Here is a 27,631-nt window from a genome sequence, read left to right as displayed (position 1 = left end):
TGAGTTTTCAGAGATATCCATGAAAAAAGGGTCTTGAAAGACTCCTGGAAAAAGGATGTTACCGGTAAGTAACCCCGTTTTTACCTGTTCGTCTTTCAGGACAGCCACCTTAGAGAGGATAAGCGAGCACCTTACCTTAGGGTGGGACTACTGCCTGCAGCACTTTACGCTCCAAAAGCCTGGTCTTTGGCTGATAGCAAGTCCAGTCTGTAGTGCTTCACAAACGTGGAAAAACTGGACCACGTTGCAGCCTTACAAATCTGCTCTGGGGAAGCACCAGCCCACTCTGCCTGAGAAGTTGCCACTGCCCCAGTGGAGTGTGCCCTGATAACATCTGGAGGCTCCACCCCCTTGTTACATAGGCCTGAAGAGTGGCTGACCTTCACCATCTAGCTATTGTGCGTCTAGAGATTATAGAACCCTTCTAGGGCCCTGAAAATAATACAAAAATGGAGTCAGATTTCCTGAACTGACTTGTACTAAGTACTGAAGGACACACCTCCTAACATCCAAATTATGAAAACTGCGTTCTGTTCCCTCACAGGATTCAAGCAAAATGTAGGCAGAATCATTTCTTGGCCTCTATGAAAATTAGAAGATACCTTAGGCAAAAAAGCCGGATCCGTTTTGAAAACCACACGATCCGAAAAAAACTTGAAAAAATGGTGCCCTAATAGAAAGGGCTTCGAGTTCACTCACTCTTCTAGCTGTAGTGATCGCCACTAGAAATACTGTTTTGAGTGTGATCACTTTTAACGTGCAGCTTTCCAATGGCTCAAACGGTTCCCCTATGAAAGCTTGTAGAACCAAGGAGAGATCCCACACTAGGAAGGAGGGGGCTCCGACTGGTCTCTGTCTGTTTAAGGCTTTAAAGAACCTCACTATTCATGGGTCTGTTGCTAGCTGTTTTTCCAGGAATATGCTTAGAGCTGAAACTTGTCCTTTCAGAGTGCTGATGGCCAGACCCTTATCTGCCCCAGACTGCAGAAATTCCAACACTGCTACAGAACTGTGGATATTGAAAGATTTCCAAGCACCAGTTTTTAAAAACGCTTCCAAACCTTCAGGTAGATAGCTTGCGTCTCTCTCTCTCTTTCTGCAGCTTAGAAGAGTCACTATTAGACGCTCTGAGAAACCTTTGCCCCTTAGCAATTCCTCTTCAGAAGCCAAGCTGCTAGGTTCCACCTCCCCACCTGGGGACAACAGATTGAACCTTGAGAAAGAAGATCTTCCCGGATTGTCAGAATCCAGGGAGGCTCCACCGACAGACCTTTCAGGATGGAGAACCATGGTCTTCTGGGCCAATGTGGTGCAATCAGGATGAGAGTTGTGCTCTCTACCTGTAATTTCCTCAAAACTGCCGGAATTAGAACCGGAGGGGGGAAAGCATAGCACATGGAGAATGGACAGGTCTGGGCCAGAGCATCCACTCCTAAAGCTCCGTCCCGACTGTTCAGGAAAAAAAAAAAAAAAAAAGAGCCGTGCTTCCCACCCTGTGCCGCTGGTGTCCGTCGTTGCTGTCCTGGATACTGGCAAGACCCATTTCAGACCTTGTGACAGATTTGCCCCCTTCCTCCAACACCAGAGGGCCCTCTTGACCTGAACCGGTACCGTTATCAGAGTGCAGAGATCATGGATTGTGGTCCCAGATACTCAGGATTAACAGCTGCAGGAGACGAAAATGTAGCCCTGCCCACTGCACGGCCGTAAGCATAGACGTCAGTAAGCACGAAGGCTGACATGGCTTTTCTTACTGAAACCTGAGAGCTGCCCTGAAGGAGCAACATTGCACTGTCCACCTTCTGGATCTTTTCCACTGGAAGGAAAACCATCTGCTTTGTTGAATCCAACACATAGTCCAGGAAGGTGACCTTTTGTGAGGGAGTCAGACTGGATTTTTCCAGATTCAAGAGCCATCCCAGGTTCTCTAGGATGTCCCGTTACCTGAAGGTCTTGGGACAGCTGCTTCGGGGAAGAGGCAAAACAGTAGAAGATCATCTAAGTACGCAACTACTGAGATGCCCCTGAGACGAAGGAACGCCAGAACTTCCACCATTACCTTGGTGAAGATGCGGAGGGCAAAGAGGAGAGCCCGAAGGGAAGGGCCTTGAACTGTAGGTGAAATATCCCTTCCTTAGTTTTCACTGCCAATCTGAGGAACTTTTGTTAGCCCTCCGCGATGGGGATGTGTAAATAGTCATCTTTCAGATCTATCGATGCCATGAAACAGTTGAGGGAGAAGCGCCTTTACAGAGTAGATTGAGTCCATCCGGAATCTCTTGTATGTGACCGAGACATTCAGGGACTTCAGGTTCAATATGAGTCTGAACTTTCCCGAAGGTTTGCAGACCACAAAGATGTGGGTATAGAAGCCCCTGCCTGTCTCCTCTGTTGGGACCTGTACCACCACCTCTTGATCCTCCATATACTGAAGGGAGGAAACAAGAGCCAACGCTTTTTCTGTACATTTTGGCAGTTCGGTGACTAGAAGTCTGAGCGGGTGATTTGAGAATTCCAACTTGTATCTTCTTCTTATGATCCCTAGCACAAACTGATTGCAAGTGATCATTTCTCACTGTGGGAGAAAGGCCCCCAACCTTGTCACTGTGGCTTTTGGGGCTGTTCAGGAGGGGGGGAAAAAAAAAAAAAAAAAAAAAAAAAAAAATCGCTCCTCCATGACCTTTGCCCTTCTGTCCCCAAAATTTATTTTTCCCCTCAACCTTTGTGGTTTCTCCTTCTTCTGAGGGAGAAACTTTCTTTTAGCCTGCTACCCATATTTCTTTTTAATGGGCAAGGCCTTTTTCTTGTCTTCCGTTCGGTCTAAGACGGCCTTCAAACCTGGCCCAAACAGCAGATCTCCTGTGAAGGGAATTCCACACAATTTAATCTTAGATGCGCTATCCCCCTGCCATATCTTAAGCCATAAGGCCCTCCTTGCCGAATTGGTCAAAGCTGCGGATCTTGCAGACATGCGTACCGATTCTGCCGATGCGTCCGCCAGGTATGCTACCCCTTTGAGTAGCATTGGAAAGGAAGACAATATGGATTATTTTGGTGTTCCTGCCTCAATGTGTGCTTTAATCTGTGTGAGCCAGTACTCCATATTGCGGGCCACCACTGTGGCCGCCATGGCAGGCTTCAGGTTCCCCTGTGAAGAATCCCAAGACAGAAGTCTCACAAGAGAATCCATCCTTCCATCCATGGGGTCTGAAAGTACCCCCATATCCTCAAACACGAGGTCAGTGTGCCTAAAAACCTGTAAAAAGTTTAGGAGTCTTATTCCAAACCAGAGCTTTTTCTTCTGCAAAGGAAAACCTTTGTTTCAGGAACACCTTTTTCTTTTGTTCCCCCAGGCCCTTGTACATCTGATCATGGAGCGACAGTGACTTCTTCTCTTCCTGTATACCCAAAGTGGTATGGATGGCTCCTAGGAGATCCTCCACCTCTTCGAGGGAAAGTTTATAGCGAGAAGTTCTGGTGTACTCCCCATCCACTCCCTCTCCATCTGACTCCCCCACTGTCTGGGCTCCTCCGCCCTGGAGTCCCCAGGGTTCTCTCCACTCACGGAAGGAACAACCACAGGACTAGGCGGAACACTCTGTTGCGCTGGTGAAGGATTGCTCTGGGGCAACTGAAAACTGAAAAAAAGCTCTTTAAATGATTAAAAAGGTGCTAGAAAGATCTTTCATAGAAGCTGCTAGGTCTGTACCCTACTCTGCTTCCCGCTCTCTAATTAGCCCCTCTATGCACCCTTTGCAGAGTGCTTTGTTCCAGGCTTCCCCCATGGCATTTCTACAGGAAGGGCGTTTCTTCTTGGAACTGTGGGACGATTTCTCGGTGGCTTTCTGGAACACAGACAAGAGCAAAGGGAAACCATAAGCTAGAGCCCACCAGCGCCGAAATCAGAGGACCACTGGAAGTGCCCCCCCAGGACCAACCACCACCAGGGTCCCAGACACTCCCTATCCCCACCGACCACTAGGAGGGGGAAACACACCCGTGAAGCTAACAGAAACCAGTAAGGAAACACCACCCTAGGGTTCCCCTTACCTTAGAGCAGGGCTCGACAAATCCCGGTCGCCATGGCGACTAGAAATAGGGTCCTGGCGCCATCTGGTGGTGAGCCGTTGGTATTACAAGTTATTACCACCAGATGTGTAAGCTGGCGCCATCTGGTGGTGGCCGTTGGTATTACACGTTAAACAGCAATTCTAATGTAATTTTTCACTATTTTCACTGCCATCTTCTTCCCTCTAATTAGAACCCCCAAACATTATATATATTTTTTATCCCAACACCCTAGAGAATAAAATGGCGATCGTTGCAATACTTTGTCACGCCGTATTTGCGCAGCGGTCTTACAAGCGCACTTTTTTGGGAAAAAATTACACTTTTTTTTTATAAAAAAATAAGACAACAGTAAAGTTATCCCCATTTGTTTTAATATTATGAAAGATAATGTTACGCCGAGTAAATTCATACCCAACATGTCATGCTTCAAAATTGCGTCCGCTCGTGGAATGCCGACAAACTTTTACCCTTTAAAATCTTCATAGGCGACGTTTAAAAAAATCTACAGGTTGCACGTTTTGAGTTACAGAGGAGGTCTAGGGCTAGAATTATTGCTCTCGCTCTATCAATCGCGGCTATACCTCACATGTGTGGTTTGAACACCGTTTACATATGCGGGCGCTGCTCACGTATGTGTTCGCTTCTGCGCACAAGCTCGTCGGGACGGGGCGCGTTTTCTGGCTCCTAACTTTTTTAGCCGGCTCCTAGATTCCAAGCAAATTTGTCAAACCCTGCCTTAGAGTGGCTGGTGCTGTTGTCTCTCGGAGGTGTGCGCGAAGCCTCTACTTCGACATCTCCCTGAGGATTCGTGGTCACAACGGCGCGAAATGCTGCCTGTACAGCTACTCAGGAGGGCCGCACCAGCCCGGCGTTCGGTCCGCTTTCTACTGCCACGTCTGTAACCGAAAGCCGCGTATCCAGCGGAAGTGCCTGCCTCCACCGGAAACTGACGACACTTAGTCATCCAGGCTGCCCTACATAGCTTCCAGCCGACTGTCTATACAGGGGGAACTTGGCACGCCACCTGCAGCGCCACCCCTGGGCTAAAGAGAAGTGGACCTCCTCGGCTATACTCTCTCCCCAAGAGACGCCGAGGAACGCGAATCGGCAGTCGTGTTCGGTGTCAAGCTCCCTTGCTGACCGGACTGCTGTAAGCGAGAGATAGAGAGACCGGCTCCCACTCAGGTTGCATAGCTTCAGCCTCCCCAGCTGCCTGGTTCCACAGCGGTGTCTCCCCACCGGAGGAAACACCATAACTGAGAAGCTGGATGGAGGATGAGGTTTAAATCTGAAATTGGAAGGCAGTGTTTCCTGAGAGGGGAGGAGCCTGTGTCTCTCTAAGGTGGCTGTCCTGAAAGACGAACAGGGAAAATGTCTTCCCTTTATCTTTTTTTGGATTTAGCAGGGAATTTTTTGCCTCTCTCTGTGGAACGAGACAATACTTGTACTAGATCTGAACCAGTGAGTAGGGACCCTTCAAAGGGTATCCCGCAAAGATGAGACTTGGATGTGAAATCTCCATCCCACGTCTTTACCCAAAAGGCTCTTCTAGCAGAATTTAGTAGGGCTGCCGATTTGGCAGTTGTTCTCACTGTCTCTACCGCGGCATCTGCCAAATAAGCTACTGCCTTCCCAGCCACTTCCAGAGAGTCTAACACCTCCTTAGATTTACTCTCCTGTGCTACATGGCGACACAGGCGAGGGCCAAAAATGGGCCCATAGCAGCAGCATTGGCGTCCCAAGCTCTGCAAAGTAAGGGGTTTCAGATTTCTTGTCCATCGGATCCCGGAATCTTCGAAGGACAGATCCGAATGTTTGGATACTTGAGCTAAGGAAGCATCCAGAACTTTAAAGAATCTGTCTTCTTCCTCAGTTTTAAAAAGGGGCAACTACGCTTCCAGGTTTTAAGTTTTAAAACCTTGCGCTCAGGCTTTTTCCATTCTCTCAAAATGATATCCTTAAGAGATTGGTGTACTGGAAAAGATTTAGCCTGCGCATTTGCAAGTCCCCTGTACAGTCTATCCTGTGCTGAGACTTGAGTGGGTGGTAGCTGAATATCCTCAGAGGTATAGATGGCTTTAAGGAGATCCTCCATGTCTTCCGTTGCAAAGAGGTGTCCCCCAGGTCTGGCCTCACAGAGACTATCCTGGTCAGAATCCTCCCCTTCCTCTGGAGAACTCTGGTCCGAGGCTTCTAGCTCTTCATCAGAGTCGCCTAGAGTCGGTCCCTGGGATTCCGTAATACTTGCCGGGGTTCCTGCCAGAAAGGGAGAACTTTCCCTACCTACTGGGGCTTCCTCCCTCTTTTCTACCGTGGCTTTAAAGGAGTGAAGAGTGGTGAGCTTTCAGACTAATGCCCGGCACTCCTTCATAGCCTGCGCTAATTTGTATAGGCATTTAAAGCAGAAGGGTTTTGTGTGTGCCTGTGGGAGCTTATTGCCACAGCGCTTAAGATTTACTGGTGGCTTTGCCTTTATACCTACTGGTCGTCCCCTGGGCAGAGCATTCAGTTTCTGTAAGACACAAAAGATAATGCCCTTGAAGCCATTGCCCCTTAGGATATATTGTGGGGGGAAAGGGAATAGGACCACCCCAAACGCTCTTCCCCCCACCAGCTGAGTCACTCACCCCCTGTAACGACTTCTGACGCTGCCAGGTTTGATCCATCCTCTTTTTCCATCCCCTGCTGCAGCTCCACTGGAAGGTTTTGCCTGGGTAGGATAGAGGACACAGGATCGTGGACCCCCGCTCCTTTTACCTCTCCTTGTTTGAATTTGCAGCATCCGGAAGTGACCTCACTCGAGCGCGCCGTCCAGCAAGCGGACATGCGCACTGGCCTCCGTGGAACGCCGACAGTCGAACGGCAAACAAGAGGGGATTCCTCGGCTTCGCCGGCCATCCAGACCACGCTTCTTGCCTATGAACGGATACATCCTCCCCCCATGGGGGTTATGCGAGCGGCTTCACAGCACCATCTGCTACCATCAGGTATGTCAAGAGAGTGGGATATAAGGTCCCTGGAGGAAAGGACATTTTCACCATGTCCCATACCAGCCAGAAACTCAGGGGGGAATCCCGATCCACTATTCAGGTGTACCTCCCCCTGAGTTTAAATAGAAGGGGACCCCCACGGGACATGACAAAAAGTTCTGCCAGACCCTGCATCCACCACTGGCTGCTTTAGATCTGGCATCCTTGGGGGGGGGGGGCCGACCTTAGTCCCAGACTTTGGTCTATAAAATAAAAATAATAAACGTTCGCTGCCATCCTGTGGGAAACCATCAATGACTGAGGGACAGAGGAAAGGGTGGGGCCTTTTAAACTCTGTTGTTGATTGCGTTTCCTGTCAGGTGAGACCCGTCATCTCAGGTGTGTCGTCCTGGAAGATGACTGGAGAAAGTATTTTGGGGTGTAATTCCACATATAACCATGGCATGTATGAGCAATATATCATTTAGTGACAACTTTGTGCAATTGTTATTTATTTTTTTTGTTTAATTTCAATCAAAAAAAATAAATAAATAAACATATTCAATGGGCTGAACCTGCCTCTCTCAGCAATTTCCTTGGGGTGTCTACTTTCCAAAATTGGGTCATTTTTTTGTACTGCCCTGTCATTTTAGCACCTCAAGAAATTAGATAGGCAGTCATAAACGAAAATGTACCCTAGTTTGTAGACGTTATAACTTGCACAAACCAATGAATATACGCTTGACATTTTCTTTTACCAAACATGTGGCTGAATACATTTTGGCCTATATGTATGACTAAAATTGAGTTTATTGGATTTGTTTTATAACAAAAAGTAGAAAATATAATTATATTCCAAAATGTCTGTCTTTTTCCATTTATGTTGCAAAAATAATAAAAAAAATAATAATAATCGCAGAGGCAAATACCATTAAAAGGAAGCTCTATTTGTGGGGAAAATAGGACGCAAATTTTGTTTGGGTACAACATTACATTACTGTGCAATTACCAGTAAAAGCAGCGCAGTGCCAAATTGTAAAAAGTGCTCTGGTCAGTGAGCAGCCAAATCTTACGGGGCTGAAGTGGGTCAGAAATTGGCATCGGCCGATTATGAAAATTCAGCCGATTTAACCATGCCCATCGACACACAACTGTTCCTCCTCCCTTCCCCACACAGAGCAGAGTGGCACTTGACAGAGCCTCAAAGTGTGAAACTGACATTTGTAGCTGAATGCAGAGAGAGCTGTCATAATTCAGCGTTGATGTCGGGGTGGGCGGGACCCAGCAGCTATCAAACACAAGCCAATGGGATGGCATCTGGGTGGGCCTCTACGTGTATATGGCCTTGCCCCCTTTCTTAAGAAGCCCAATCATTGGCTGGTGTTTGATAGACGCCCACCCCAAACATCACCGCTGAATTTTGAAAGCTGGTCTCTCTCCGCATTTAGTTACATAGGTCAGTTTCACAGTTACACTATATTGTAGAGCTGCACGGTTCTGGCTAAAATCAGAATCACGATTGCTTAGAAGATGTTACTCGTGGCGTAACATCATCTTTCACATTAAAACAAAAAAAAAAACAAAAAAAGAATTGGGCTAACTTTACTGTTATTTATTCTTTGAAGTGTATTTTTTCCCAATAAAAAATTGCATTTGAAAGACCACTGGGCAAATACAGTATGACATTTTATTCCCTAAGGTCTCTGCTAAAATGTATGTGTTTGGGGGTTCCAAATAAAAAAAAAAAAAAAAAAGAAGTTAGATTTTTTTTTCCCCCCAGGGCTGGCGCGCTGACACCGTGCCGGTCCTGAGAAGCTGTGAGCAGGAGTTTTTAGGCGAAGCCGCGGCATCGGCCTAGTCCGCGGCCTCGCCTAAGAACTCCTGCCCTCAGCTCCACAGGACTGTCAATAATAAAAATAAACTCTTTGAATCGTAATTTTTTTTTTTTTTTTTTTTAGAAGAAAAAGAGGAATCGCCCAGCTCTAAAAGTAAGAGATGGTACCGGGACCCGAGAGACGGCTTCATAGAGGGCTGCACATATCATACTCAATTACAAGAGTGGGCACCGTCACTCCAGGATGGCTACCATTACTATTCGCTGGTGAGCATTGCTGCTTTTGCCTTTCTTAAACTGATAGAAACAAACTAGTAATTTATTGATTATTTTATTATAGTACTACTGACTATTTAAAATGACTGTCTGCACTGCAGTACATCTGACTTGGCAAAAAAAAAATAAAAAAAAATAAAAAAAATTATATAATTGAACTGATTAAATAGGATTTGAAATGGAATGGATTGCAATTGCAAGCTATTTTTTAAGCTATTCTGTAGTATACAGTATAAAATTCATGCGCTTGCTGTCATTGAATTATTTGTCACTTTGTCAGCGTAGTATAAGTTATACAGTACCGACATGACCGCAAGTACGCAATTTTTTTTTAAACATGACAGTATGCAATAAATATATAATATATATTTCATATATTATATTATATTTATTGTGTACGGTCATGTTTAAAGTGGTAGTAAACTCTGTACTACCACTTTTACCTACAGGTAAGCCTATAGGCTTACCTGTAGGCAGAGTTTTTTTTCTCAGAAAATAGGTGCAGGAACTCAACCACGACCCGTTCAGATTTCACAAACAGTAGGAGGGTCTTAAAGGGGCATTAAATACCAGGATTGCATTACATACAGAGTGCAGAGTTCAGGGGGGGTTACACACAGAGTGCAGAGCTGTCACTTGTAAACACAGAAACCAGACTTCTGTGTTTACAAGTGATTGTGGTGAGCAGGCAACTAAGAGGTCTGAGCCAAAGGTGGTGGAACTGAGTTCCCCCAAGTTCCCCCTGAAAAAAAGCCCTGCCTGTAGGTATAAAGAATATCTCCTAAGCCTGTACGGTTTAGGAGATATTCCCCTCGCAATGCGGCGCATCTGCAGCGGGGATCCTCGGCTAAAGGCCCGGCAGCCGCCGGACCTTGCCGGAAAAAAAATCTCCCGCATGCGCAGGCGTGACGACATCGCCGCTCCAGCCAATCACGGCGCTGGAGTGGCGATACCCGGAAGACACGCCGAGGCAAGATGACATCTCCCTCGGCGTGGACCAGGCATGTTCCCCACACCTTGTTCCAAGGTAAGCATTTCATAATGAGCTAGTATGCGGTGAATACTAGCTCATTCTGGCTTTTGAGGTATAAAAAGAAAAAAAAAAAAATGCGCTTGGTGTCATGTCAGTGTCGTATAACTGATAATACTACGCTGAGACAAAGTGACAAATTCAATAAAAAGGCGCATGAAGTAGTATACTACAGAATAGCTCACAAAAATGAAATTGCATGCAATTGCAATTTGCAAGCAATCCATTCCAATTCAAATCAAATTTAGGGCTGCAAACTAACGATTATTTTCATAATCGATTAGTTGGCTGATTGTTTCGATTAATCGCATAATAGCCTAAAAAAAAAAAAAAAAAAAAAAATTTGCATTTAAAAAAAAAAAATTGGGCCAATTTGTTGTTGGGCAGATTACATGCTTTTCTGCAGCTTCTCCATTGAAGTATATTGAACCAAAAAAAATTGCACCGTTTTGCGTTAAAAAGTTCTTGCCCTTTCCAAATACGCAGCAGCTGAAAAAAAAAAATCATGGATGTGGATGTGTCCCATAGGAAAACATGTAAATGAACTGTAGTGTGTTTCTGCAAAAAGCACCAAAAAACAAAGGTGTGAAACCAGGCCTGAGATGTTAAAGTGGAGTTCCGGCCACAATTTCACTTTTTAAATATAAATTCCCCCGTAATACACAAGCTTAATGTATTCTAGTAAAGTTAGTCTGTAAACTAAGGTCCGTTTTGTTAGGTTGTTACAGCATTTAGATACTTTATAAAATAGAAACTGGGACCATCTTAAGTGTGGGCATCATGAAGCCAGACTGTATGACTTCTTGGATTTCAGCCTTGCAGATCTCGCACATGCTCAGTGCTGCACAAGCAGTGTAATAGGTTTCAATAGCAACGGGAGTGTCAGAGGAAGTTGCTGCCCCTTATCTATGCAAACCTCTCCTCCCCTCCCAGGAACCAGTAAATATACTAAATTATTTGTTCCTGTGCAGATATATCTACATAGCAAGATATATATATATATATAATCTTGTTATATATGTAGGGTGTATACATATACTTGACATGTGCACTGTCAATAAATTCATTTTGTTTAGTTCAGTTTCGCATTAGCCGTTATTTCGTATTTTGTGCCCGAAACTCAATTCGAATTTTCGTTAGATTTGTTCTCTTTTCATTACAATTACCAACATTTGTTATGATGAAATTAAAAATCTGGACGCTTAAAGAGTACTGCTGTGCTCATTATGCGGAGTTCCCACCATCCCTGTGCTGTGCTGACTTCAGCTGACTTCCTGTAGCTGTACCCCTGCTGTGCTCATTATGAGGGGTTCTCACCATCCCTGTGCTGTGCTGACTTCCTGGAGCTGTAGGGATGGTGGAAACCCTTCATAATGAGCACAGCAGGAGTACAAACCCAGGAACTCAGCACAGCACAGGGATGGTGGGAGCCCCTCATAATGAGCACAGCACAGGGATGGTGGGAGCCCCTCATAATGAGCACAGCACAGGGATGGTGGGAGCCCCTCATAATGAGCACAGCACAGGGATGGTGGGGATGTAAAGGGGGACAGTGGTGCAGGGTGCTGTGTAATGTAAAGGGGTCTAGTGGTGCAGGGTGCTGTGTAATGTAAAGGGGGCCCAGTGGTGCAGGATGCTGTGTAATGTAAAGGGGTCCAGTGGTGCAGGATGCTGTGTAATGTAAAGGGGTGCAGTGTAATGTAAAGGGGTCTAGTGGTGCAGGGTGCTGGGTAATGTAAAGGGGTCTAGTGGTGCAGGGTGCTGTGTAATGTAAAGGGGTCCAGTGGTGCAGGGTGCTGTGTAATGTAAAGGGGTCCAGTGATGCAAGGTGCTGTGTAATGTAAAGGGGTGCTGTGTAATGTAAAGGGGTCCAGAGCTGTGAGGTGCTGTGTAATGTAAAGGGGTCTAGAGGTGCCATTGTGGAGAGGGGGTACACAGAAGTGACAAAGATATATTAAAAGATGCAGGGGGCATAGTGGGGTGTTTTTACATTTTAACGTTGGGGGCGATTTTAACCAAAGAAAGGGTAATATGTGACTGTGTATCGCTGCTGCCGAAGCGCACCCCCCCTGAAAAAACCTTAGTTAGACTTACCGGTAACGGTATTTCTATGAGTCTTTCAGGACAGCACCTGGAGAGAGCGCAGCTCCACCCACTTCCCAGGAAACACTGCAGTCAATGCTATAACTTCCGCCCCCTTCCACCATGGCCTCAGTTGTTCACGAGTACCTCCGGCCATGCTGAAATTAGATAAGCAGAACATAGAAACTACACACATTAGCATATATATATATATATATATATATATATATTATCTTTAATAATAAAAGGGCGGGTTATCGGTGCTGTCCTGAAAGACTCATAGAAATACCCTTACCGGTAAGTCTAACTAAGGTTTTCTCACCTCGTCTTTCAGGACAGCACCTGGAGATGATAACCGAGTACTTACTCTAGGGTGGGACCACCTTTCCTGCCAAAAGACTGCTCTGACACAGAGCGCAAATCCATCCTATAATGACGAGCGAAGGTGGAAAAGCTTGTCCACGTTGCCGCTTTACAGATGTGTTCTGGTGAAGCTCCAGCCCGTTCTGCCCAGGAAGTTGCCACCGCCCTAGTAGAATGGGCCATTACTCCCGGAGGGGGATCCAAACCTTTAGCTTTGTATGCCTCATGGATAGCCATGCGTAACCATCTAGCCAGAGTAATTTTGGAAGCCCCATGCCCCTTGCGGGATCCTGAAAACAGAACGAAAAGCGAATTCGCCTTTCTGAACTCGCTAGAGACCTCTAGATAGCGTCTAATGCATCTCCTGACATCTAAGGAATGGAATTCCCTCTCCTTCTGACAAGAAGGAGTTGGACAAAAGGTAGGTAACACTATTTCCTGCGTCCTATGAAATACTGACACTACCTTCGGAAGAAAACTCGGATCAGTTCTTAATACTACCCTATCAGGGAAGATTGACAAAAAAGGCTCCAAAATGGAAAGCGCCTGAAGCTCGCTAACCCTCCTCGCTGAGGTGACCGCTACCAAAAGCACCAATTTTAAAGTCAGAAACTTTATAGAGGCGTCTACCAGTGGTTCGAAGGGTTTTTTAGTCAAACCCCCCAGGACCACTGATAAATCCCACTTGGGGAAAATTTTAAACGGGGAAGGCCTAGCCCTGGCTAAGGCCTTAAAAAATCTGATGACGTAGGGCTCTAGAGATAAACGTCTCTCTAGAAACACTGACAAAGCCGCCACCTGCGCCTTCAAGGTGCTGGCTGCCAGACCCTTATCCATACCGTCTTGTAAAAACTCCAAGACGGAACAAGTATTCAAAGGAGAATAATTTTTACCTTCACACCAAGAATTGAAAACCTTCCAAGTCTTGAAATAGATGGCCCTCGTGACCTCTTTCCTGCTACTAAGTAGCGTATCTACCAAACGTTTGGACACACCCTTTCTGCTAAGAATTAGCTCTTCAGTAACCAGGCCGTGAGTCTTAACCGACTCACGTCTGGATGAAGTAGAGGGCCCTGAAAAAAGAGATTTTTAATACAGCTTACCTGTAAAATCTTTTTCTTGGAGTACATCACGGGACACAGAGCGGCATTCATTACTATATGGGTTATATGGAGTACCTTCAGGTGTAGACACTGGCAATCTCAAACAGGAAATGCCCCTCCCTATATAACCCCCTCCCATAGGAGGAGTACCTCAGTTTTGTAGCAAGCAGTATGCCTCCCAAAATGGTCCTCAAAAAAGAGGGGTGGGAGCTCTGTGTCCCGTGATGTACTCCAAGAAAAAGATTTTACAGGTAAGCTGTATTAAAAATCTCTTTTTCTTTATCGTACATCACGGGACACAGAGCGGCATTCATTACTATATGGGATGTCCCAAAGCAATGCTTACAATGAGGGGAGGGAGAACATCTCCAAGACAAAAGGATTTAATTTAGAGATATACTCAAATCATAATAAATCCAACTTAGTTGAGAAAAATAAAATTTTTAAATTTAACTCGAACAAGAGGAGCCCCCGGAATCCGAGGGTCTCAAACTGCAGCCTGCAGCACTGCCTGCCCGAAGGCAGTATCAGTATTCCTTCTTACGTCCAACTTGTAGAATTTTGTAAACGTGTGGACAGAAGACCAGGTTGCCGCCTTGCAAACTTGAGCCATAGAGATCTGGTGGTGTGCTGCCCAGGAGGCGCCCATGGCTCTAGTAGAATGAGCCTTTAATGATACTGGAGGAGGCAACCCTTTCAAGCCGTAGGCCTGAGTGATTAATTGCTTAATCCACCTAGAAATGGTGGACTTTGCAGCTGCCTGCCCCTTCTTGGGCCCATCCGGTAGAATGAACAGCACATCTGTCTTCCGGATCTTCTTTGTAGCTTTAAGATAGGCCTTCATGGCCCTGACAATATCCAAGGTATGCAGCAACCCTTCCTTTCTGGAAGTAGGTTTAGGGAAGAAGGATGGTAATACCAAATCCTGGTTCAAATGAAAACTGGATATGACCTTCGGAAGGAAGGAAGGATGAGGGCGGAGAACGACCCTGTCCTTATGAAAAACAAGATATGGTTCCTTACAGGATAAGGCTGCCAGCTCCGAAACTCCTCTTGCGGAAACTATGGCAACCAAAAATACTAACTTCCTTGTCAGTAGAACCAAAGGAATATCAGCCAACGGCTCAAACGGTTGTTTCTGTAAACTTGACAGAACAAGATTTAAATCCCACGGACAAAGCGGGGATTTAACTGGAGGTCTAATACGTAAGACCCCTTGAAGGAAGGTCTTAACCAGCGAGTGGGTGGCCAGCGGCCGCTGAAACCACACTGACAGAGCAGAAATCTGTCCTTTGATTGTGCTTAATGCCAATCCTTTATCCACTCCTAGCTGGAGAAAACTTAATACTCTATCGATGGTAAATTTGCGAGAAAGCCATCGCTTGGACTCACACCAGCCTACATAGGCCTTCCAGACCCTGTAATAAATCACCCTAGAGACCGGTTTCCTGGCTCTGATTAGGGTAGAGATTACTTTCTGAGACAGACCTCTACCCCTGAGAATCAGGGATTCAGCTTCCAGGCCGTCAAATTTAGATGCCGTAAGGCAGGGTGGAGGATCGGACCTTGCGATAGCAGGTCTGGCCGTAGAGGAAGAGTCCAAGGGTCTCCCACTACCATCCTTAAGATTAGTGAGTACCATGCCCTTCTGGGCCATGCTGGAGCTACCAGGATGACTGGTATGTGCTCCACCCGGATCCTGCGCAGCAGGCGGGGTAGTAACTGGAGCGGGGGAAACGCATAAAGAAGTTTGAACTGATGCCAAGGGCAAACCAACGCATCGGTTCCGCAGGCCATCGGATCCCTTGAGCGGGACATGAACCTGTCTAGTTTCTTGTTGAGTCTCGATGCCATGATATCCACGTCCGGCACTCCCCATCTTTGGCAGAGTGCTTGAAAGACTAGTGGATGCAGAGACCATTCCCCCGGCCATAGAGTCTGGCGGCTTAAGAAGTCCGCCTGAAAGTTGTCCACTCCTGGAATGAATATTGCCGATATGCAGGGCACATGAGCCTCTGCCCATAGAAGAATCAAGCTCACCTCTCTCTGAGCGGCTTGACTCCTGGTTCCCCCTTGGTGATTTATGTGTGCCACGGCCGTGGCATTGTCTGATTGAATTCTCACCGGGAACCCCTGCAATTTTGACGTCCAAGCCCTGAGGGCTAGTCGAGCAGCTCTGAGCTCCAAGATGTTGATGGGCAACTGCTTCTCTGGCTTTGCCCAAGTACCTTGGCGAGTGCAACCATCCAAAATTGCTCCCCAGCCCGTCAGGCTGGCGTCTGTGGTCACTATCTTCCAAGCCACTGGGCTGAAAGACCTCCCCTTCAGTAGATTCTGAGGGTCTAACCACCAACACAGACTTTGTCGGACTCTTGATGAGAGCGGCAACGGGATATCCAAGGCCTGTGGCCTTCTGCTCCATGCTGACAGGATGGCTGCCTGTAGGATGCGAGTGTGGCTCTGGGCGTATGGTACCGCCTCGAATGTGGCCACCATCTTGCCTAGTAACCTCATACATAGGCGAATAGTCGGTTCTTTCTTGCTTAGAACCAGTAGGATTAATTCCTTGATGGCTTTTACCTTCCTCAGAGGTAGGAACACTCCTTGTTGTTCTGTGTCTAATCTCATGCCGAGATATTCCAACTGCTTTGTGGGCTGGAAAGCTGACTTTTCTCGATTTAGGACCCAGCCGAACCTCTCGAGGTATTGGACCGTGAGGGCCACTGCTCGCTCCAAGCCGGGAGACGAGTGATCTATGACTAGGAGGTCGTCCAGGTATGCTAGGATCGTGACCCCTTGGATCCTTAGTTTGGCTAGGATTGGAGCTAGGACCTTCGTGAACACCCGGGGGGCCGTAGCCAACCCGAAGGGAAGCGCCACGAATTGGAAGTGACGCGAAGCCACCATGAAGCGTAGATATCTTTGATGTGGCTGATAAATTGGAACATGAAGGTAGGCATCCTTTATGTCTATGGACGCCATGAAGTCGTCCTTCTGGAGTGTGGCAGCTGCCGACCGCACGGATTCCATCCGAAATGAGCGGATCTTTAGATATGCATTTACCATCTTTAGGTCCAAAATTGGCCTGACATCTCCATTGGATTTTGGGATGATGAATAGGTTGGAGTAGAAACCCAGCCCCTGTTCCAGGACTGGTACCTCTACTATTACTTCCTGGGAAAGTAGATGATCTAATGCCGATCTTAATGCGGCTCCCTTTTCCGGATCGTTTGGAATCCTCGACTTCTGGAAATGAGGAGGAGGAAACCTTAGGAAATCTAATTTGTAGCCTGTGGCCACGGAAGACCGTACCCACTCGTCGGGAATGCTGGCTTCCCAAATCTCTGAAAAGAGTCGCAGCCTTCCCCCCACCTTCGTGGGTGGGCGCGCCCCTTCATAAGGTTGGCTTGGGGGCTGGTCTTGCTGGTTTGCGAAACCACTGCCTTTTGCCTCTAACAGCCTGTCCTTGTGATCTGCTGTTGAAGCCGAAGTTTGCTTTTGCAGGAGGCCGTCGATACTGCTTGGCATTAGAGGGCCCCTGCCCAGGGGAATACTGTCGTTTAAACGCAGGTCCCTGAACCTTCTTCTTAGTTGGCAAGAGAGTACTCTTGCCGTTTGAAATGGTCTGAATGTATTTATCTAGGTCTTCTCCGAAGAGTCGTCCTCCATGGAAGGGGAACCCTACCAGGAGCTTCTTGCATGGGGGCTCAGCCTCCCAGCTTTTTAACCATAAGAGTCTTCTCATATGGATAAGGGATAACGATAAACGTGACGCTTGCTGGATAGAATCCTTGATTGCGTCTACCGTAAAACATATGGCCTTAGGGACATCCGAAAATTTTTCTGCCTGCTGGGCCGGAATAAGTTTAAGCATCTGCTTAAATTGATCCGATAATGCTTGAGCGACCCCAATCGCAGCCACAGCTGGCTGTACTACTGCCCCTGCAGTAGTGAAGGAGTTCTTAAGTAGTGCTTCCAAGCGCTTATCAACTGGATCCTTGAACACCTGTATGTTTTCTACAGGGCATGTTAACGATCTGTTAACACATGAGATGGCTGCGTCCACTGCAGGAGTAGCCCATCTTTTGGAAAATTTTTCTTCCATAGGATATAGGACAGAGAACCTTTTAGGTGGTAAGAAGATCTTATCTGGCTTGTTCCAATCTTGGAACAAAATTCCCTCTAATAGAGGATGGATCGGAAACACAGCATTGCTTTGAGGCGCCCTCAGTGAGCCCAAAGCTGAAACCGTCGATACCTGGAGATCTGGTACTGGCAAGTTGAATGTCCTATGGACCAAGTCCGACAATCCTTGAATCCACCAGCTCTCCCTCAGGGAGACTGCCCCAGACTCCTCTGTATCCGGGTCTTCGATCCCTGAACCTACTTGGTCCGTGTCCAAGAGGTCGTCCAATTCCCCTGAGGAAAGGACCTCCTCTTCTGAGGGTCCGCGCTCGGGCGACGGAGATCTATTCCGCTTACTGCCCCGCATAGCTGCGGATATCATTTTTCCCATGCTTTTCTGCATCTCTTTTAAAGAGGTGAGTAATACCTCCTCCGTGACCATCTTAGGGTTGGACTGACCCGCGTCAGCTCCAGCCCCAGATCCCGATGGCCCCAAGGCTCCCTGTAGGGAAAACAGCGGCATACCATGGTACAATACCGAGGTACACCTGCTACCTATTGGTATTTGGAACTATAAAAGTTAATTGTCCAAACACCTGTTTGGGGGATAAAAAAATGCTTCCTCTCCCCTAGATGACTTTTTTTTTTTTTTTTTTTTCGTTTTTGTTTCAAATCCAGGAAAGAAAAAACATTCTGTCCCCCTGAGTAGTATTGCAAAGAAAAACTATGAGATGGAAAAGAAACAGCCTATTTCTAGGCTTGACAAAACAGTCCTCTGAAGACTGCAATATCCTTTCTGGCCACTGTGTGTCCTCGGCGCCCCGTGCTGCCGCTCTGGTCTTTCTCCTCAGTTCCAAAGTATTGAATGGAACAAACAAACAAGGAAGGGCCGCCCCTTCCTTTAAGCCACTGACCCGCCCTTCCCCCCCAGCAACCTCAAACAGGAAATGCCCCTCCCGACAGGGGGAGGGGGGGGGGGATTTTGGGAGGAAGGGACCTCTCTGTTCCAGCAAACTGCAGCCTGGAACCATGAGGAGGCCAGCGTTTTGCCTGCTTGCAGGCTCTGAGGAGGAAGACTGAATGGAGCATCGCCTGGAGGCCTGCAGGTAAGCAAAGCTCTCTGACACACACATATATTTTTATATAACACAGGCCCCACTCAATGCTTTTCCAACACTACAAGGGAGGTCACATCTTATGGGGAATAATACATAGAGAGCCATCCTATCTTTATGATATGTGACTAGTTTGCCAGATGCAGTGCATAACTTTAGGCATGTCCCCTGTGACCCCCCAGAAAAAACCTGCTAAGAACCAAGTTCCGCAAGTTTTCCCCTCACTTACCTGCTCCATGCCGCAGGACTTTGCCAAGCAAGAGGCCCAATCTTCCCCCATCTCCGTGGGGATGTCTAGACCTTCAGGCCCTGGGTTCCTATGAAGGATCCACTGTCCTGGGCCCATATAGCACCCTGGCAACAGAAAACTTTAGGTACCCAAAGGTTTCTAAGTTCTGGGCCCAGGGTCCAGCTCTCTAAAAAGAAAAGCATTATGGGCTATACCCCAAGGGTTTGGGGTCCGGTTACTGACCACTTTAGCGCTGAGGCTTTTTTGGACAGAACCGGTAGCTCACCTAATCCCAAGGATGCGGAGGCAAGCTAAACCATGACTAACACCTAAGACACTGGCGTAAAAACTGAGGTACTCCTCCTATGGGAGGGGGTTATATAGGGAGGGGCATTTCCTGTTTGAGATTGCCAGTGTCTACACCTGAAGGTACTCCATATAACCCATATAGTAATGAATGCCGCTCTGTGTCCCGTGATGTACGATAAAGAAAAGTAAATCCCTTCTGACTGGCAGTATCCAGGGATCTTCTACTGCCAGTTCCAACAGACTCGAAAACCAAGGCCTCTTGGGCCAGTACGGGGCTATCAGGATCAGAGTAGTCTTCTCCTCCTGAAGCTTCCGTAACACTAAGGGAATGATCTGAACTGGGGGGAAGGCATAGCACAGGCGGAAGGGCCAGCGTTGAACTAACGCATCTAGACCCTCTGCCTGATCCATTCTGTTTAGAGAAAAATAAGCCGGAACCTTGGCATTGGACTGGGCCGCGAACAGGTCTATCTGAGGGGTTCCCCACCTGTTTATTAGCTCTTGGAAGACCTCCGGGCATAAACACCATTCCGATTCCAGAACCCTCGTCCGACTTAAAAAGTCTGCCAGAAGGTTTAGGCTGCCTTTTAGGTGTACTGCCGATAGGGAAGCCAAGTTCACCTCTGCCCAGGACAGAGTCTGTAAGGCCAGATTGAGGAGTACCTTGCTTCTCGTGCCCCCCTGTCTGGAAACATACGCCACCGCTGTGGCGTTGTCTGACAGAATCTGGACATGTTGGTCCAGAATCAGCTCCTGGAAGGCCCTTAGCCCTAACCAAACGGCCCTGAGTTCCCTCCAATTGGAGGACCTTCTGGACTCTTCCCTCGTCCAGGATCCCTGTGCCATCTGCCCGTCTAGGTGAGCACCCCATCCCCACGAACTTGCGTCCGTAGTTAGGACCCTTGTAGTGGGGAAGGACCAAGACAGGCCTAGGCGCAGATTTGCCTGGCCTCTCCACCACCAAAGTTTCCTCTTCACTGAAGACGGAACTCTGAATCTTTTCTCTAGGGATTCCCCATGGGTCCAATTCTGAAGGATAGCCTGTTGTAGGTCCCTTGAATGAAGACGAGCCCACTGCACCGCCGGAATGGCGGCCGTGAGTAAGCCCATTGTGGACATGGCTGAGCGCACAGAAATCGGCACATTCGTCTGAATTGTCTTCACCGCAGCCTGAACCTTCTCTATCTTTTCTTCTGGTAGAAAGATCTTCCCCTGAACAGAGTCTATAGCGTATCCTAGAAAGACTATCCTCTGGGAGGGCACTAGATTTGACTTTTCTTTGTTCAGGATCCAACCGAGCCCCTCCAAATGAGCCTGGGTCCTCCTCAGGTCCAGGAGAAGCTGCTCCTCCGACTTGGCGAACACCAGGAGGTCGTCCAAGTATGGAATTATCGAAATCCCCCTGAGCCTTAGGGGTGCCAAGGCCTCTGCCACCACCTTTGAAAAGACTCTGGGAGAGGAGGAAAGGCCGAATGGAAGGGCTCTGAATTGAAAATGTCTCACTCCGCTCTCTGTTCTGATGGCCAGGCGCAGATAGCACTGGGAGGAAGTCCTGATCGGGACGTGCAAATATGCATCCCTTAAATCTATTGATGCTAGAAAACACCCCAGGGGAAGAAGCTTTCTCACCGAGTATATAGAATCCATGCGGAATCTCTTGTACCGGATAGCTAGATTCAGGACCTTTAGGTTTAAAATTAACCTGAATTTGCCCGACGGCTTCCTCACTAGAAATATATGGGAATAACAGCCCTCCCCCTGTTCTCTCTGGGGTACTGGCGTAATCACCCTCTGTTGGAGAAAATCCTCCACTAATGCCAGCATAGCCAGAGACTTCTCTTGCTCCCTGGGCAATTGGGTCACATAAAACCGCGACGGTGGATTTCCCGAGAACTCCAGTGCGTATCCCTCTGCAATCAGTTTGAGGACATACGGACTGGACGTCGCCTCTGCCCACTGTGGAAGGAAGGCTTGGAGCCGACCTCCCACAGCTGGGAGACCGTCACTGGGGCTTAGCAGGCTGGCTGGGGGAGCGAAATAACACCCCAGGCTTCCCGCGGCCCCTCTGGGACCGCCAAGGTCTACCACCCTGGCCTCTTTGCGCCTCCTTAGAACCCTTGGCTTGGAAAAAAGGACGAAAATTTTTCTTGGGCCCCGAATCTACCTTTTTTAAAGGAAGAGCCTTCTTTCTATCCGCCGTCCTATCCAGGACGGTGTCTAGCCCTGTGCCAAATACCAAGTCTCCTTCAAAAGGTAAACCACACAGTTTCAGCTTAGAGGCTGTGTCCCCCTGCCAGGTCTTAACCCATTAGGCCCTTCTGGTTGAATTTATCAACGCCGAGGATCTGGCGGAGAGCTTCACGGATTCAGCAGAAGCATCCGCTATATAGCCTACCGCTTTCATAAGGACTGGAAAGGACTCCAAAAGCTCTCTACGAGAGGTACCAGCCTCGATGTGACCTTTAAGCTGATCCAGCCAATGTTCAAGGTTTCTGGCCACCACAGTGGATGCCATAGCTGGCTTGAGATTAATCAAGGAGGTATCCCAGGCTTTTTTGAGCAGGCTGTCTGCTCTCTTATCCAGGGGATCCTTAAGGGCACCTGTATCCTCAAAAGCTAGGTCCGTATTGCGAGAAACTTTTGAGAATGCTGCATCCAGCTTAGGCCTTTTATTCCAGGCCTGCGTTGGATCCTCATCGAAAGGAAATCTCCTTTTCAGAGATTTAGAAAAGAAGGGTGCCTTCTCCGGGTCCTTCCATTCTCTTTTAATTGTTTCGGACAATACTTTGTGTACCGGGAAGGTACGATGTTTTACCTCATCCAAACCCTGGTACATCCTGTCATGCAAGGACAGCTGAGTCGCATCTTCCTTAATGTTTAGGGTAGAATGAATTGTCCTTAATAGGTCATCAACTTCCTCTAAGGACAGTTTATAGCGTGAGGAAGAAGTCTCCCTTTCTTCTTCATCCTCCGCCTCTGATCCTGAAACAACATTTTCAGGTCCCTCCTCCTCGGACTCACTGTCTAACCTTCTAGATGTGGAGGAGGTACTGGCCCTGGCCTTAGATCCCTTAGTCGGACCCTTGTCCAGGAAGGAGCGAAAAGACTGGAAAGTCTGGTGCAACTCCTCCCTAAATGAAGAGAGCAACTCCCCCGTTCCCTTGACGGTGGGCTGCTCAGAGGCCGAACTAGTAGAGGCTTCCCCCCTGACAATCTCCGCAATACAAGTTTTGCATAAAGGTTTGGTCCAGTTCCCTTTAAGGGAAGCTTTACAAGTAGCACACCGCTTCTTGGAAGGAGGAGGTTCTACCACTTTAAGTTTTTCTTTAACTTTCTGAAACGACACAAAGGACAACGCTATGTTTAACCTGAGTGCGCCAGACCAGCAAATCACCAAGTGCACACAGCTAGTGAACAAATAAAACCAGAACCCATCACCGCTGTACCAGAGAACTACACACACCCACAGAAGTGACTAGGGTGAGTGAGGCAGGCTCCCCTCCCCCGAAGGGGCAGAAAAGAGGGACATAACAATACCCTGGTACATTGACCACCGCTGGGTCTCCTACCTGGGCCGGGCTGGTGCTTGTGGCTCCTGCTCCCGCCACCTCCGCTGCGTCTTCTGGCTCCATGGTCCCAGAACGCTGCGGGCGTGCGACAGCTTTTTAAATTTCCCGGGTTTCTCTCGCCGCTGCGAGACCCGGAAATAGCACCGCCGAGGCTCACTCCTCCTCCTGCGTTCCAGGCGGCCGGAACCGGAAGCCGCCACGCGCCGCCGGAAGTCCCGCCTCCACCCGGAAAAGACGTCACTACGCCCTCCGCTCCGGAGCCTCGTATGCCGGAAGAACGGCACCTGACCGTCCCCCCGCAAGCTACGATGCCCGGACTAAGGGAGCGGGACCTCCAGCAGCCTCTGTCCTCGCCGGACCGAAGAGGAGAAGTACCCGACCTTCACCCACGCGTCAGGGGCGAAGTCGAGTCCGCCTCCTGGAGGATCACCTCCTAATACCTAAAACACCGGTATGCTCAAAAAAAAAAAAAAAAAACACCTTCCCCGCCTGGGGAGAGAACAGCACACCCCTGGTTCCCTGCAGCGCTTCCACCATGGCCGGAGGAAACACTACAACTGAGGCCATGGTGGAAGGGGGCGGAAGTTATAGCATTGACTGCAGTGTTTCCTGGGAAGTGGGTGGAGCTGCGCTCTCTCCAGGTGCTGTCCTGAAAGACGAGGTGAGAAAATTTCAGCGGACGCCCATGTCATTGAGGGACATGTATAGTCTTTGTCAGAAATGATGTAAGAAAATGACTGTACCCCAGTGCATCTGCCAACTTCTGGAGAAAAGTAGACAAAATTGAACAAAAGCAGTGCTCGATGGGACCAGTAACAAAAGAACTTTTGGCAATTGTGGTGCTTAATATGTTCATTTATTGGATGCACACTTGCTTTAAAAGACAACTGTCAGATGAAAATGATGTAGTTAGAATCAAACAAAATAAAACTCATTCTTATGGTTGAAGTACTCCGAAATAAAATATAAGCGATAAACCACACTTCCTGATGACAAGGGGTTAACATCAATGAGTATACTCCATAGTCCCGATCATGGCTGGATGGCTCAATACACAGAGAAAACCAGAGCGGAGAGACACAGCTCTCTGAGATACAGCTGCTGGTTGGTGTCAGGTGTAAAACTCCCTGTGCTGCGGGAGGTGTACTGTAGTCCATGCTGCTGGATGTTGACAGTCAAGTAGACTGGTGTAGCGAGCTACACAGCATCCTGCACCACTGGCCCCCTTTACATTACACAGCATCCTGCACCACTGGCCCCCTTTACATTACACAGCACCCTGCACCACTGGACCACTTTACATTACACAGCATCCTGCACCACTGGCCCCCTTTACATTACACAGCATCCTGCACCACTGGCCCCCTTTACATTACACAGCATCCTGCACCACTGGCCCCCTTTACATTACACAGCACCCTGCACCACTGGCCCCCTTTACATTACACAGCACCCTGCACCACTAGACCCCTTTACATTACACAGCACCCTGCACCACTAGACCCCTTTACATTACACAGCACCCTGCACCACTAGACCCCTTTACATTACACAGCACCCTGCACCACTAGACCCCTTTACATTACACAGCACCCTGCACCACTAGACCCCTTTACATTACACAGCATCCTGCACCACTAGACCCCTTTACATTACACAGCATCCTGCACCACTGGCCCCCTTTACATTACACAGCATCATGCACCACTGGCCCCCTTTACATTACACAGCATCATGCACCACTGGCCCCCTTTACATTACACAGCATCATGCACCACTGGCCCCCTTTACATTACACAGCATCCTGCACCACTGGCCCCCTTTACATTACACAGCACCCTGCACCACTGGCCCCCTTTACATTACACAGCACCCTGCACCACTAGACCCCTTTACATTACACAGCACCCTGCACCTCTGGACCCCTTTACATTACACAGCACCCTGCATCACTGGCCCCCTCTACATTACACAGCACCCTGCATCACTGGCCCCCTTTACATTACACAGCACCCTGCATCACTGGACCCCTTTACATTACACAGCACCCCTTTCCCTTGACTGAAACACTACACTATATTGACAGTATATTTATTTCAGATCTAAAAGAGGAACCTTTTGGAATGAGGGACAAATGGATTTGATTCCAGAAGAGGGACAGGCACTCTAAATAAGGGACAACTAGAAACCATGCCGTAGGCTACAACTCTGTGTTGGGTTTTCTCTGTGTTTCCAGACTTGCTAAAAACATATTAGAAAATAGTCTAGTGTTACCTGTGGCAACAGATGTTGGAACAAACAAAGCACAGGCCTAGTAAACAATATAAAACAGCGCTCCCCTCCCTCTGTCCTTTGTATCGTATGTCACGTAACTGGGTCTGTGTGCAAGGTCCCGCCCCCCTTGTTCGGCTTATGTGATAGGCGGAACACTAGAAGACTATCAGACGAGCCGAACTAGGGGGGCAGGACCTTGCACACAGACCCAGCTCCATGACATACGATACGAGCGCCGGAGGACAGAAGGAGGGGAGCGCTGCAATCGCCGCTTAAAGCGGCCCCAGGGCCAATTCAGCCCTGCTCCTGGCTCTCCCAAACGACCCCCCTTGCCCTATGGAGCGGATGCCTATGCTCAATGACTGCCAGTTTTAGCGCTTAATGACTTTATTGTTTTTTTGAATGATCTGCTATGAGAACTGCACCTCCCCCTCCGCTGTTCTACAGGTCGCAGAGGGACAGGCTGGGCTTTGGGGCAGCCGGAATAGGGTGTCGCAGAGAGGAATGCCCAAATGCCTCACAGGAGGTGTAGGGGACGATGGGGAGGCAATAAGCTGCAGAACAGACCCTCTGGATGGTGGAGGAATAACTTTACACCCCCCATGTCGTACATGGGACGAGATGACTGGCTGCCCACTCCCCCTACCGATGCCACTGATGACTGGGGGATTCCCCCTCTATCCTGGCAGCACTGGCTCCATAAGCTTGCGTGCCCACAGAAAGGGCTCTGTGTGCCAGCTGTGACACACGTGCCATGGGTTCACCATTGCTGTAAAAACAATTATAAGGGGAAAAAAAATTCTGCTTCTAAGCGCTGAAGCTTGAAAAATGCTTCTAACATAAAACAGTGTGCATGGACTTATAGGATAACACAATCAGTTTCCAGGAGAAGAAAAAAAAATGCTCATAATAGCTTTTAGGAGCTTAAAAAAAACACGAGTATGCATGAAGCCTAAGTGTGGCAGTATGGACACCGACATCTGCTTCATGGGCTCATGAAGACATCTAGAAGTTTTTTTTTAAGAAGTGCCTAAAGCGGACTTTACACAATTTCCACAACTGGCAACACGAATTACTTCTCCCAGCACACTAAACGTGATAAAGCCAGTAACGGTTTCCGCCACATAGCATTACCTTGCTCCAGGCATGGCTTGCCTTTAGGCGCTCTGTCAGCCCCGAAAACAGTGAAGGTGTGAGTGTCATCAGTTAAGCGCAAGCTGACGTCTCGCTCTTGCCGTACTTCAATCACTCGACCCTGCATCCACACTAGACTGACCTCCGCCTCTACACCGCCTCTCATTTCCAACCAGAAAGACGGAGAAGCACCGAGCCGTTTCTTACACTCCTTGAGCCGAGCTGCCACCATCTTCAACGGAGGACAGCTAAACTGTGTCCAACTGCAGGAGAGCTGACTGTCTATATTGTCCATGATGGAATTCAAAGCAGCGGCAGCTCTGATGAAACACAGTCAACAAATTAAACTACCCACTCTGCCTCTCAACTCGGCCTGTCTACTGCGGCGGCCATTTTATTGGAGACCACATTTTATGCAAATTATAAAGCTGAATTTAATGATTTTTTTTTTAACAACACCATGGATGGTTCTTACAAGCAAGTGTGTGTTCTGTGGCTGTTGAGTGGAAATCCTCAATTCTCTGCCCCCAGTTAACCCAGAGCAGTGATCTTGTTCTGTAAAGTGTCATCGGCAGATGCAGAGAAGTTTCATTGTTGGAACATATAGGCGCTATTCATGGACAGAGGTGGCTCTAGGGTCTCAAACTAGCGGCCCTCCAGGTGTTGCGAAACTACAAGTCACATCCTGCCTCTGCCTGAGGGAGTCATGCTTGTAACTGTCAGCCTTGCAAAGCCTCATGGGACTTGTAGTTTCACAACAGCTGGAGGGCCACCAGTTTGAGACCCCTGCGGCCGGGCGGCGGAGTCTAGGCTTTGTGAGGGCTTAGGCAAAACTTACACATCAGCCCCCACTCATGCCCATAATGGTAAAAAAAAAATAAAGAAATAAAAATGGCTACAGAAAGATGCACGGATCTAGCAAGCAGTTCATCAGCACCACTTCCAGGGCACCCTCCTGACCCATCAGACATATGCAGCCAATAAAGTGGGGGGACCCCAGCACAGCACAGAGAGAGAGAGAAGAGTGAGAGGAGAGAGGGGAGGGGGAGAGAAGGGGGATATGGGGAGAGGGAGGAGAGAGAGAGAAAAAAGAAAGAGCTAGAAGAGAGGAGGAGACAGAGAGAGAAAGAAGAGAGGAGGAGAGAGAA

The 27,631-nt window shown here is 48.1% G+C and overlaps 1 protein-coding gene across 1 annotated transcript in view; it reads right to left on the bottom strand.

The window, feature by feature from the left end:
- Positions 1-26,860, bottom strand: part of RMI2 (RecQ mediated genome instability 2) — a 77,077-nt gene extending 50,217 nt beyond the window's left edge. The window contains exon 1 of the mRNA XM_040356947.1: positions 26,484-26,860. Coding sequence (XP_040212881.1) covers positions 26,484-26,778 — 295 coding nt within the window. The 5' untranslated portion in view covers positions 26,779-26,860. The remainder of the gene's footprint in view (positions 1-26,483) is intronic.
- Positions 26,861-27,631: the final 771 nt, after the last annotated feature.

The sequence above is a fragment of the Rana temporaria genome, chromosome 6 (assembly GCF_905171775.1).
Source record: "Rana temporaria chromosome 6, aRanTem1.1, whole genome shotgun sequence".
Classification (NCBI taxonomy): domain Eukaryota; kingdom Metazoa; phylum Chordata; class Amphibia; order Anura; family Ranidae; genus Rana; species Rana temporaria.
The sequence above is the reverse complement of the archived record's forward strand: the minus strand, read 5'-3'. Positions and strand labels throughout refer to the sequence as shown.